General features: G+C 43.1%; 1 protein-coding gene and 1 pseudogene across 1 annotated transcript in view; both read left to right on the top strand.

Annotated features, from left to right (window-relative positions):
* CHN2 (chimerin 2) overlaps positions 1–14,195 on the top strand; it is a 291,065-nt gene that overhangs the window by 150,243 nt on the left and 126,627 nt on the right. Inside the window, exon 3 of the mRNA XM_032872434.1 lies at positions 6,293–6,348. Within this exon, the coding sequence (XP_032728325.1) occupies positions 6,293–6,348 (56 nt within the window). The remainder of the gene's footprint in view (positions 1–6,292; positions 6,349–14,195) is intronic.
* Positions 11,405–11,537, top strand: LOC116879006 (annotated as a pseudogene).

Below are 14,195 nucleotides of genomic sequence, written 5' to 3'. Positions count from 1 at the left end.
ATGTCTTATCTTTTATTGCCTGTTATTGGACACCGCTTTGACTTATTTGATATCAGATTCTAGTTGTGAGGCATGAGTCCCAATTATGACATTATTCCTAAAAGAAATTTAGTCTGCTTGATGATAATCCACTTTAAATAGTGGTTTCTCGGGTTTAATGTTAATTACAATGCTCTTGATTACAAGTATCGACAGTTTACTTTCCTGATGGTTTAAGCAAAGTGTTAGAACTGAGTCTCAGGGCTGACTGACCTTACCCATTGCTAACTCCAACACTGTGGTCCAAGGATTGGAATATGCTGCCGCCCTGAACCAATCAGGGACCAACCCTATATAAGACACAGAACTGGAAAATTTTGAGAACTGTTGGAATGGGGAAGATGGAAATGGATGTTGAGGATGCAACTACAAATGTCTGGCTTAGAAATGTAGAGGAAGGGACGCCTGGGTGGCTCAGTTGGTTGGACGACTGCCTTCGGCTCAGGTCATGATCCCTGAGTCCCAGGATCAAGTCCTGCGTCGGGCTCCCGGCTCCAAGAGGGAGTCTGCTTCTCCCTCTGACCTTCTCCTCGCTCATGCTCTCTCTCAAATAAATAAATAAAATCTTTAAAAAATATATAGAGGAATAGGAACCTTAAAATCAGCTCTCTCCCTATTTTATTTAAGGTAGATTGTTCATTCATTTTTCACCACTCATTCAGCAAATACATATTAAGTTTTTGCCTTAAGCCAAACACTGTGTTTAGAGTCATGAGGCCAAAGGGGTGGATAAGCCTGGGTCTTGACTCCGAGCACCACGACGTCACATGAGGTTCTTTAACTCCCTGAATTCTCTGCTCCCTTCCCTTTCTTAGAGCCGAATGCTATCACTCACTGGGCTGTTTCCAAAAGAATAATCTTGCCCCCAAATATCATATATCTGCAGCTAGTCCTTAATATTCAAGACTAAACCCCCAAAGATTGATGAAGTCACCAAAAAAGTTTTGGTTTCAATATTCTAAAAGAAAAGCTATCTTCAAGTTCACTTAAAAATAAATAAATAAAGCCATATTCTAAACTTTAAACCAGAACTGTATGTACTGTATGCCCTAAGCAGAGAAGTTCACAAGTCAGCCACCCTGGGTATACTCTGCAAGCTTTTCTTTTCTAAGAAGCCAAGGGCCAATTAGACAGCAGATGCTAGGGCCGACGGCTCTCCCAGGAGACCTTCCCAGACAGTAGGTCAAGCAGTCACAACTTGTGCCTGTTTTCCTAGAGAGGAGTTCAGAACCTCAAAACCCTTCTCCACTGACCCCCTGAATCAGAATCACCAGGGGGAATATTTATAATAACAAATCCTTAGGGCCCCCCCCCCAGATTTCTGAATCAGAAAAGTGGGGGGGGATCTCCAATTTATCACACGCTATAGGTGTTTCTTCTGCACACTTACACCTGAAACCCACCATCATGAGGCTACATGGCCTCACGCTTGGGTTTTTCACAGTGCCATTAGACAAGAGGAGACTCAGTCCCCATTAAGACTGGACACTCTGTTAGTGAGAAGGTGGGAGGTGGGGTTCAGGGGAGAAGACCTCCAAAACACCTACTAATTCTCACTCACACCCAAGAGGTTTTCCCATGAAGACTGGAAAGACATGGGTGGTGAGCTGGGGGGTACTGGCTCAGTGTCACAATCAAATGGCTGGCTTGGGCTCCTGGGTCTGCATGCCCTCTTTAGAAAGAAGTGGCTGAAGAGGCCATTCCTGAAGGGTCTTTTAGGAACTGTGGGTGTGGACTGAGCTCCAACATCACCCAGGCCACGAGCTTTCGCTTGGCATCCACAGGAAGAGGGGTTGATTACTGTCAGAGGAGAGTGCACCCAGTTTTCTTCTTGAAAACAAAATAAAACCTTCTTACCGTGAGCTCTGGTCTTCTCAGTGTGCTTCAAGTTGCTTGGGGAGCAAGAACTCCTCTACCTCCACATTTCCCAGTGACCATACCCTCTGCCCAACAGCTCATTCCAGTGCTAAGAATTAATCGTGTGCTCTAGAGCACCCAGGGCTGGGGAGTGCCTGGAACACATTTGGAACATTGCTACAGCAGCAAATTCCATCCTATCACCTCTTAGCCCACAGAACCCCCCAAGAAGTGACATACAGTATTACATTTTACTTGTGAAATATGTTTGTTGAGCAACAACAATAACAAAAACTCAAGAAGTGACACTTTCCAATTAAGTGACATGTTCCAGTTTGTATTAAATGTGCCTCAGAGTTTTTTTTTTTCATGGACAGTGGTTTTGTTATAGCTAACCTGGAAAAGGAGGGACCGAGACTCTCACTCGAAGCTAAGATAGGATTTAGGGCCCATTTTTTTTATATGGCTACCATTGCCGTTGGTTGCCATCTCATTATCTTTATGGAGACACATAATCCAGATGGTCAACAGCTTCTGTGCCTAGTTGCCAAATTCTGTCGCTTAGAGCTGCAGCAAACAGATCGGTTCCTGAGACCTGCTCACTGAGAAACGGCAGTCAGTCGATGATGTGTGCTGCCCACAGACAAGGAAGGAGACCTGGCGTCTCTGGCTCCAGAAGCTTACAGGGACCCCCTCAAAGTTGCCCCGGATCAGACTGTTTCTGAGGCTAGCGAACGATGGCATTGCTCTTTACTAAACCTGAGAGAGTCCTCAGAGGACGCAGCAATGGACTTTAGCCTGTCCAGAATGTTCCTTCACCTGTATCCTCTTTGATTGTTTATGGCTTCTCCATCTCTCATTGTTTCAAGATCCTTCCCTCCATTCATCTTTCATTGAGCCCTGTCTTCTCCTCCACAGTCAACTCACCTTCTTATCTACGTTTCCACCAGTGTTGTTTTAACATCTCCTTGATGTACAACTAAAATACTGTTCTCTCCTGGTTCCCTGCCTCCAAGGCTCCTCCCTTGATCCTTCCTTCAGCGAGGCAAAGCACAATGGCCCCACTTCTGGCTGATGAGCAATAGAATCTCCATAGAGCTTTATAAAAAAATATTAGGGGGCTTTTCACCAGACTGTCCGAGTGAACACTGCCAGCGAGCAGCCCTAGTCCCACACAGGACCTCTCAGCTGCCTGAGATGGAACTCTGGCAAGTCGTTTAGGGAACAACTGGCAAGGCTGAAAAATACAGACCTTGGAATCTGGGAAATCAGGCTTTCAACCTCGATTCCATCATGTTATTTGTATGACCTTGAGCTTCTTCAAAGCTTGGCATCTCCACTACTTTTATTAGTCAGGGCAGAATAATAGTTACCCTGGAAGTCTGTCAGAAAGATTAAACAAGAAGATGTAGATAAGGTGTTTGGCACATAGTAGGTGTCCACAAAATGGCAGCTTCTGTTATTCTGAATAGTCTTACCCTTATTATTATTCTGAAACAGACCAGATCATGTCCTCTCCCTGCTCAAAAAATGTCACCGCCTCCTCCCTGCAGACAGAAGATCATCCATGCTCCTTGGCTTGAGCTGCAGGATTTAGCTTTCTGTGACCTCATCCTACATCTGCCCATCTTGGTGGAACAACCACGCTGGACCCTTACTGATCAATAAACATACCATCCCCTTTCCCTGTTGGGGCTCTGTGTTCACCTGGAACTGCCCTTCTTCTCTCTACGTGCAGAAACCCCTCCAATGCTTCAAGAAGAGCTCTATGCTTCTCCCCTTGGGAAGCCATCTGGCCACCTGAATAAAAAGAACCACTTTGTCCTCTCCCCCTCATTAAAGCATTTGGTCCATCCTGGTTTTGTTTCTCTACACAAGTCTCTCTCATTGGGTCAGAATCTCCTTGAAGACATGGGTTGTGACCCATGAGTCATTGGATATGGTCCGTTTGTTCACCAGATACAGAATCAAGCATCTACCCTGTGCCAAGCACCGTTCTAGGTGCTGAAGGTGCCACAGTGGATCTAACAAAGTCCCTGTCCTCAAAAAGCTTACACTTTGGCCAAGGGAGACGAACACAAAATAAACAAAATGTGTTGATAGTGATGAGTGAAGAAACATAAGACAGTGTCAGGGAAGACCTGAATGAAGGAAGAGAGGGAGCCACATGGCTCTCTTGGGAAAGAGCAATCCAGGTGGAGGCAATAGCAAGGGCAAAGGCCCTGAGACACAGAAAAATAAGGAGGGCTCTGGACTCAAAAGGATGCGTGGATGCCCCAGGACAGATATTTAACTTTTCTGTACTTGTTTCCTCATCTAAAAAATAAGAATGATAATAACACAACATTCTTTCTTCTGCATTCTCCTGAAGATTCAATAAAATATTATTCCTGGCACACGACAGGCACTTGATACACTAGTTCTCTTCTCTTCCCCCTTTCTCTCTATTTATCATAAAAGCCTCCACATAATGCTGACTGTGATATCTGGTGTGTAGCAGATGTTCAAATATTTGCTGATATGAATTGCAAAGGCACACTTAGCAACAAATGCTTCTGTCTTATAACACAGGTACTTCCTTTGTCACCTCCAAGGGAGGCATTAAAAATGACATCCAGCCTACCCCCACGTATAACTGTTGCTTCACGAGGCATTGGTGATGGGAAGAGAAGAGGGGGCAGGATTCTCCGGATGTGGGTTCTGTAATTCACCTTGTCTGGAACACTCTGCGATTTTAGGAGCTGGTCCTTTTGGGTCTCATGACAGTCCTTAATAGCAACACTAAGGAAAGCAGTTAATAGGTATTGGGACTGATTCAAGAGGTAGAAAGGATTCCATGCAGCCTCTCTCCTGATTTAAGGAGAGCATGGGCACTACTGGGATGGTTGGTGGGACACCCACAATTGTTTGGCTTTCTTTGGCCAGTTCTTCCTTGTGTTTCCTCTTTGACAAGAAGCCTTCTCTGTCTCTACCTGCCATACGTGGGTACAATTACTCTTAGGTGGCGCAGGCATCGTCATTAGTGTGGGCAACCCAACTTAGAAATGTGGTGCATTAAAACATCTACATGAGGATTAGATGGTTTCTCCTCTGTGTGGAAGCTGGGCAGTCTACACTTAATTAGGTAAGAAAATAACCATATTGAGCTAAGGCATTGAGAAGCCATACTTATGAAATGCATCCCATCATTTCCAACCCTGTTTCTACATGACCATATGTATTTCACTTAATTATTTTTTATTTTTAGACCCAAAATGAATCAGAAATTTTTGCTTATGTTACTATCTTTACTAGAAATATTTTATATGATTGAATTTTAACTTTTCACAGATTTATGCCATCTTAAGTGAATTCTTCTTTCTTCAAGATGGTAAAGATAACATCAGCTTGGTTTTCAAAGACGTAGAACTCACAGGTACCACCATAGGGTGGCTTACCTCTAAGAGAAATAACCAGACTAGCTGAGCAGTAGAAAATCACTCGTTATAGTCCCAAAAAGCACACGTAATAGGCTGATAAATTTTATTTTTATATACAATTACCTCCATGTCCAGGCCTGAAAGTCTGTCTTTAACGCAGGGTAAAAGGGGCTCCTGGGTGGCTCAGTTGGTTGGGCATCTGCCTCCCAGGGTCCTAGGATTGAGCCCTGCATCGGGCTCCCCCCTCAGTGGGGAGCATGCTTCTCCCTCTCTCTCTGCTGCTACCCCTGCTTGTGCGCTCTCTCTCTCTGTCAAATAAATAAAATCTTTTTTTTTTTTTTAAAGCAGGATATAAGAGAGTTAAGATATTAAGGGGCCCAAGAAAGAGGAATGCCAGTGGGTGGGATCCAGTCACAGAGATGAGAATGCATGGTGATAGGCCGACCAAAAAATGGAACTCATGAAAAGAGAAAGGGCTTGGGGTTTCCCTCACTCACAAAATCAGCGGTGTCTTGGTACATAACTGTAACGTTTCAGAAAATGGCACCCCTCTGCTAACACCAGTCTTTCCTGATACATCAGGAGACATGAGCATTTCAATTCAGGAATCCTCTTTAATGATCTTACTGCTTTGGTCCTCGCAGGTAGAATTCCAAAACAGTCCAAAGAATTTTTATCCTACCTTCCGAGAAAGCCATAAAATGAACAATGCCAGTAACAATTATGAAACTAAATTGGCCTTGTAAAAGAATAAAAAATCAATTTTGCCAGTTTACATGCATGGTAACTAATTTCCATATAAATGAGCTGACTTTATTCAGTCTAAAGCTGTGCCTGAATCCTCTTTGTTTTTTTATTTGAAATTTTTGCTGTTCTTCAGAGGCACTTAGGTGGGACTATTTGAAGACATCTTGGTATGTGTGGTAGTTTTCTAATCATAATTATCTTTTTCTTTCTTTCTTTCTTTCTTTTGGCAGTGTATCAGTTACAGCAAGAGGCCCCTCGTCCCAAGAGGATCATTTGTGCTGGGGAGGTCAGTACTCAGCTATTTCTGACACACCTTGTTAAATATGATGAATTTTCAGGGCTGTGTTGGTATTGGAGGGCTTTTGGGTTTCCTGGGAGTTGGTTTGCATTAACGTTCGTTCGTATGTCACCAAATTTAAGTCTGAATCATCTATACTTTGGAATCAGGTGTGACTTTTAAAAATATTCACAAACTCACTTGAAATCAGAGGTCTCATGTTTTTTTCTTTTTTAAAGATTTTATTTATTTATTTGACAGACAGAGATCACAAGTAGGCAGAGAGGCAGGCAGAGAGAGAGGTGGAGGCAGGCTCCCTGCGGAGCAGAGAGCCCAATGTGGGGCTTGATCCCAGGACCCTGGGATCATGACCTGAGCTGAAGGCAGAGGCTTAGCCCACTGAGCCACCCAGGCGCCCCAGGTCTCATGTTTTTAAACATTGCAGAGGCAATTAAGCCTCCTTCTCTAACACCCCCCCCCAACACACACACACGTATTTTGGTTGTTTTCCTTGTTTCTGCTGTTTTGATTCTGTCATCATTTTTTCTTATGGAACGCTTCCAACAGAGAGAACACAGAGAATAATAAATATCTGGGTACTCTCAACACTTATATTTAACAAACCTTTATGCCCTCTCACATTTACTTGACATTAAAAAAAAATCCCTACAAGAAAAGTGACTGTTTTTTTCATTCTTGGAGATGAGCTTAAAAATATATTAACTCATAAAAATGCTTACCAGCCCAGAGAAGTTTCCCCAGTAGTCCCTCACTAATCAGTTCTCTTATCATCTGGGATGTTGGCAAGATTGAAAGGCAGGTCTAAGGCTCTATTTTCTATTTTTATACCCATCAGTTTCTGTAATAGTCAAACTAACATCCTTCAAACAAAGGTCCTTGGGTCCTTGCTTATTTTTTATATTTTGATTTAGATTAAATATAGAGTAGCAGATGCCTTTTAAAGTCTCACATCTGCTTTACCAGGAGGAAAAGGCTCCAACTCCAACCCTCTTGAGATTCAGCCTTGAACATCAGTACTTTCTGGCTACCAGACTTGACAGGATCTGGTTTTGAACCTGCCTCCTCAAAGATACACATATGCCCACACCCAGAGACAACTTATCACTGTGTAATAAATGTTTCTACAGAAAAGTGTACTTCTGTTGAAGGACACGGAAATTCATCAAGTAATCTGAATATTGACACAGAGTAGACATTCCTATCCCAAAAATATGGCTTGAGAAGAGAAACCATCTGATCCCTAAGGAAAAATCCAGGATGAGGTCCACTCCTTATCTGGTAGTTTTATCTTGTTCTGCCACCAACCCTGATGACTTTTGTCCTTTGGTTATTCAATAATATCTAGATAAGGAAAGAATAGGATAAAGACAAAATGTTTAATAAGATGTTTGGAATAGAGTAAGGGGATATGTAAGAAATAAATTGTTAAAAATTATTTTAGGGGGACCTGGGTGGTTCAGTGGGTTAAGCCTCTGCCTTCAGCTAAGGTCATGATCTCAGGGTCCTGGGATAGAGCCCCGCATCTGGGTCTCTGCTCAACAGGGAGCCTGCTCTCCCCTAACCCCCGCCTACTTGTGATCTCTGTCTGTCAAATAAATAAATAAAATCTTAAAAAAAATTCTTTCAATCCTGGGGCATCTGGATGGCTCAGTCAGTTAAGCATCCAACTCTGTTTCAGCTCAGGTCATGATCTCAGGATCGTGAGATCAAGCCCTGCATGGTGCTCCACGATCAGTATGGAGTCCGCTTGAGATTCTGTCCCTCTGCCTGCCCCCTCACCCCCACTGCCCTGTACACACTCATGCTCTCACTCCCTTAAATAAATCTTTAAACAAAAAATTCCTTTAATACTATTTCACATCTAGTATTTCTCCAAGAGAAAAAATAGAGCCCATGCAGGAAGTTAAGGGAATTCAAATGTCTCTGGGAAAAGAATGTTTGTAAAACTAAAACATCACTAAGGACTTTTCCTAGGGCCACTAATAAAAAGTTTCCAGGCAAAATTGGGTACCAGAATTTAAAACTAGGGGGACAGTAAATAGCCATTTGTTCATTTATTCAACAAGTATATATGGAAAGCCTACTGTGTTCTGACTTTGGTCTAGGTGTTAGGAATATAGCAAAGAACTAGGCAATTGATACTTTGAGTGTCACCTCAAAAGAGAACAAAATCATGATGTATGTAATTAAAGATAGAGCTACTAATTTAGCTCCGCGTGTGCACTCGTGCGCACGTGTCTGTACATGTAAGATAGAGGGCGCACTTCTTTGCTTCTCAAAATCTTTGGAACCATGTCACTTGTCCTCTGAGCCAGACGGAATGTTGGCAGTGGAGATGGGTAAATGTAGGTTGGCTTCACAGAAGCTCTTCGTAGGGTTCAGCTGCAACTCCTCAGACATCCAGGGGGATCTGAAGGGACCACAAATCTCTTTACTGTTGCCCTTGCATCGGAAGGCAATGCCACAGACATCTTAGCAAAGTAGAGCCACGTGCCACAAGCCATCCCCATCTGCTAGAACTAAAGAACATAGTGCATGTGTAGCTTTGTCTCCCTCTTGTCTGTCTTTTTAACCAACTTTTCACCTTTGTTGGTTTGATTCATGAGTGAGGGATCCGGTTGATGCTGGACTCATACGTTGCTGGCCTCTAGAAATTCCACACCCCATTTCTAATAGGAAACCTCGCATGAAATGGATATTCACCAGCTCCATTTCCTTTGCAGGCGGCATGGGGCCCACCCAGCCAGGCAGGTGTCAGGCGATAAAGGGTCACATGTGTTGGCCGAACAGGTGCCCCTTAGATGGGTGCCAGCAGGAGCAGCTTCAGCTCCCTTTGTCTACCAGGGCCACATTAACTGGGAGGAATTCCTGCCTGAGTGGCTTGGCCTCCCAGGACTTGGCCTCCTCCAAGGGAAGGCACAGCCTCCTCTTGGATGCCTCAAAACCACTGCTTCTGCTACAGGCCTTGTTTGAGCAGATGTCTCTGCCTTGTGCCACACCTGCCTGCTCGGGGGGTGTGCCTAATGAAGTTAGGAAGCCCTCAGCTGGCATATGTGGCCAGAGAGTCTGAAACTCTAGCAACACATCACATAATGCCGTACGGGCTATTTCTTTTGAACCATGAGTAAATGCTTTTTTTGTCTTTGTTGTCTCACCCTTAGCCAGCTTTTAAGTGTCCACACTTTCCTTCTATCCACATTCCTGGTGCCCTCCTTCTTAGTCTTCAGCCTCTCTACTCCCAGCCGTCCTGTCCCCGGCCAGCCTGCCTAGCTGTGTCACTCACATACCCCATCTCTTTTGTTTCTCTGATGACTAATAACCTCCCAGGCTAGGGGCCCCTTTCAGGTTAGGGTCTTCCCACTGAATGCAAAAAGGACCCACAGGAGGACACCAGATGAGTGTAGTTACAGAGATATGGAACACTATTGCTCAAAGGTAAGGACACAAGCCAACATGGCTTGAATGCTGGCTAGCTATCAACAGATACCAACCACCTAATAGACTTTGCTGGAGAATTAGGTGGCTTGAGGGGACAGCGTGATTCAGCAGGCAAAATTCAATGAGCTTGTCAACCCAGGCAGGGGAGCCCGGCTACAGGGTCAGCTGGACCTATTCTGAACTCGTGCTCTCCCACTTTCTAACTTACCTATCTTAAAGCCAAGCACTCACTTTCTCAGGGAGGTGAAGGTCTCCTCTACTCCAAGGGCCAGTATCTACTTGATGGAGTGCTGTAAATGACATATATGTGTCAAGTGTGTAGAAGAGTGCTTGGCACATAATAGGTACTCAGAGTTCATGATTCAAAGCAGATTCAGAAACCTGTGAAGGGGAGGCTCTGAGATGGGATGGAGTCAGAACAATGATGGTGTTCTCTGAATGCGAGAGCCAAAAAGGATCAACAACAAAGCAAGATGCCTGTGTCAGGAATTAAATCACCAGGAGAAAAGATGTTGAGGATGAGGAACAGAGGGTACAAGCAGTTGAACAACAGCCCTGGTGCCAATTAAGCCCGGCATGGTCAGTTCGTGAAATAACAGTTCATTGCTTTCTTGAGATTCATCGCTGTAAATTAATATTTATCGGGCAGCCACAGCACCTGGCACGCTGCTAGCATTTCCTGAGCACTCCTTGCCAAGAAATTCAAAACATCTTCCAGTAGCAAAATTCTCTCTTGACCTTTCTGACAATTCTCAGTCAGTCATTTCGTAAGCAATTCATTAATTACCGAATCTGTGCCCAGGTGGTCTGGCAGGAACTGTGACTGTTGACCCCCAAATGTGTACCTTTAGCTAAACCCTCTCCCTGGGCCCGACACCTGGCTCCATCTGCCTACTTGACCTCCTCAAGTGAACGTCCCACACCACCTGTAACCTAACATTCAAAATAGAACTGAACCCCCATTCCATTAATTGGCACCTAACTTCAGGGACCTGGACCCCTCCCTTCCTGCCCTCACCCTTTTCTCTAGCGATTGTCAGATTTACCTCCAACTGTGTCTTGCACTTGCACTTGCCTACTTCCTCCTTCTCCACGACTGCCATGTGGTTTGGGTTCTGCTCATTTCTTGCTTGGATTATTGCTGGTCAACTGCCTCCTGCCTCATCTCCCCATTTCCACCACTGGCACTCTCCCTGCAGCCCACACCCGCGCGCGTGCACATGCGCACACAACGCACACACACACACACACACACACACAGACACACACACCATTCACCAAACAGGAGCCAACATTATTAAATATAAATCTAACAGCTTCAACAGCTTCCTGTCACTCTTAGAATAAAAGCAAAACTTCTTGCTCTGCCAGTGAGCCATGATGGGGGCTCCTGTGTCTGTCACTTCCCTGTCTGTACGGTTCTTCTCAGAGCACAGCCCCATCAGCCTCTGCTCCCATTCATCAAAAAAACCACAGCGTTGCTCTTGAAGGATCTTCAGATCTGCTCTTTCCCTGGAATTCTCCAGTGTTCTCTGCATGTCCAGGTTTCAGACCAAAGGACACCTAATAACAAAGCCTTCCCTGAACCCCATAAAAATTAGCATCTCCGTGGTGAGCAGTGCTCTCTTCTGAGCGTGAAGCTGACTTGAGGGCTTCTTTCCACAACTGCCCATTGCCATCAAATGATCACTTTTCTCCTCCTCTGGGGGAGTAAGAGGAGGAGGACATAGTCTGAATGGTAGAAAATAAACAAACAAACAAGCAAATAAATAAATAACATCTTCCAACCATCAGCTCTTTGTCATATCATCCTGTTTATTTTGTTTGTAGTACCTAATACACTACCTAATATAATTTCTCCCGCATTTAATTGTTTGCTTGTCACTTACACATCTCCCTCCAGGGAAACAAGTTCCAGAAACTTCATCAGTCATAATTGCATGGCCTTCCCTAGCATTGAACCTAGTGGCAAGCAGCAGTGGGCAATCAGTAAATATATGGTAAAATTATTTTTAAAAAATAGAGACTGCTAACATAAGGAATTTAGAATTCTCAAACTATTGCTAATAGCATATCAGATTTACCCAATGCTGTTATTAGGGTAGTGACTTAGACTTTTGGCAGTGGTTAAGGTTCTTACTTAAATACAGACTAATATTTTTTTTCCTGGAATATTCTAAATTTCTTTTGGCCTTTGCAAAAGGCCAGAATGTCGAGATTTACTTGCATGACTAATTTAAAGTCAGGTTCCACTAGAATTACCTAAAGAATACACAATAAGTAGAAATTCTTTTGTGACTAAACGATTTGGTGTCATTTGTCTTTTTTGAAATTGCTGGAGTGAATTTCGATATAAAAAGCAATTTCAAAAAAGGGAAATAAAACTACATACCATTATTTCAAATTGTTCTCCCTTTTATGCAACTTCACTTCCTCTCTCTCACCATAGAACAATATATTTTGGAAAGTTTTGGTTTTTTGAAATACGAAAGTGAATTGTAGAACTGAGGTTTCCAGCATTCACCAAAACCAGCTTTTTGTTCTTGATCGTCAGAAATTAAGCCAAGTATAGAGGACGGTGGCCTATCGTAAATTGCAGTAACACCTTATTTTGCCTTCTAGTGAATTGTATTCACTTTTTAAATATCACTTTAAATGCTCCATTTTCTCTGTTTTGTTTTGTTTTTTAAGGTATCCTTAAATATCTGCCCATTTCACTTTCTTCTACCTTTACTTGTAAAAACTATTCTTTTAGGCCTACAAAAAAATTTCACTTTATGATTACACTTTTAAAATTTTGATTCACCATCCCTAGGTTTCACAGTCTTACAGTCTTGTAGCTTGACGCATTTATCTTGTCTAGGCATATCTGGAAGATCTTAACAAGCCACATTGATTAACCATGTCAGTCTCAACTAACTCAGTACATTTCAAATCAGATTTCAAGTGAACTCAGAGGGGATTTTCTACTATTCTTCAATCCCTCCTCCTTTTCTTATTTTATTCATTGATAATAAATGTTTTTAAACCTATGTACATTTGGGGGAACAAGAAAACTACTAATTCAAGACATTTGGACAAGATATGTCTCTAAAGTAATGAGATTGATCTTGTAAGCCACAAACAAAAATCAATCCCATTACCTTTTAATTGGCTTTATGTGTAGTAATCAGAAGGCTATTTCTTCCTTGGTAAGAAATATTTCTGGTCTTTTTATCCTAGACTTTCTCCACCGATCTCCTTCTCCCCCGCCCCTTCACACTGACACAACCTAGAATAAAGGACTTTTTCCATCATATTTCTCTCTTAGGCTTTCAGCTCACTCTGTAATGCAGTCAGGCTTTTTTCTAGATGTGATTTCATGTGAGCTTGACTTGCTTTGGTTGTAGGTCTACCATAGTCAAGGGGGAAAATCTTCTAATAAAACTCATGTTAGAAAAAAATTTTAGGTGAATTTTATTTTTTTCCAAATACAGAACCAAGAGTTTTAAACAAAAAAATTCTTCTTGGCAAGTACTGCCCAAATACTTAGCCCTCCAAAAAAGAAGTCACTCTCTTTAGAGTACTTTGAACTTCTTCTAATGTAATGTAGACCTTGCAGGTTTGCCCCTATAAATATTTAGTTATTTCCAAGTGATACCGTGAACAAAGGATAAGGGGTTCCTGAGGACAAGCTGTTACAGAATTCAGAGACTCAGGAGCTCCAAGCCAAGGGGACAGGTGGGCTGAACTGGAGAGAGCCACCAAACAGTATATACGCTGAAACATAAATTGAGGCAAAAGTGGAAGGTTTCTTCTTAAAACCGAGTAAGGAAAATGAATGGGGAGATTAAATAGTGATAATAAGTAAAATTTCTTGAGAAGCTGCCTTGATCCTTCTGGGTGATTTTTATTTCTGAAAATCAAACTCAAAAATGTGTATGCCTTTACAGAATTACTTGAGGTGAAATACTACATGTGTCGTTCGTTGCTTTAGGAAGAAAAGAACAACTGAGAGCATCGGGGATTACGCCACATGCTCTCTTACACTTACCTAGCACAGTGCTAGGCAAACACTGTGACTTACCTCACCTGTGACAGCCATAACCCAAGATTCATCGTTCCTCCGTAAAGGGGGGTGGGGTGGGGCGGTCCTGACTCTGGGGCACAGTGGTTATGAGGTGCTGGCTTTCGTGGGGCCAACCTTACACTTCCAAACAGGAAGCAAATGGCTCACTTCCGCAGCTGTTGCTATCAAGAGCAGCCTGCTGTTTGCCTGCTCTGCGACTCAGAGGTCAGGTCCAGCAAAATTTCAGCGGTGGCCAGGCTTCTCTGGGAAGGGGAGCCAGGTACAAAGCTCTGGGTGCCCTAGTGAGGTTTTAAAGACACGTTTCATATTTACTCACCCGGTTAAACAT

Source organism: Lontra canadensis, unplaced genomic scaffold (genome assembly GCF_010015895.1).
Source record: "Lontra canadensis isolate GAN:19392208 unplaced genomic scaffold, GSC_riverotter_1.0 scaffold2, whole genome shotgun sequence".
NCBI lineage: Eukaryota > Metazoa > Chordata > Mammalia > Carnivora > Mustelidae > Lontra > Lontra canadensis.
The sequence above is the reverse complement of the archived record's forward strand: the minus strand, read 5'-3'. Positions and strand labels throughout refer to the sequence as shown.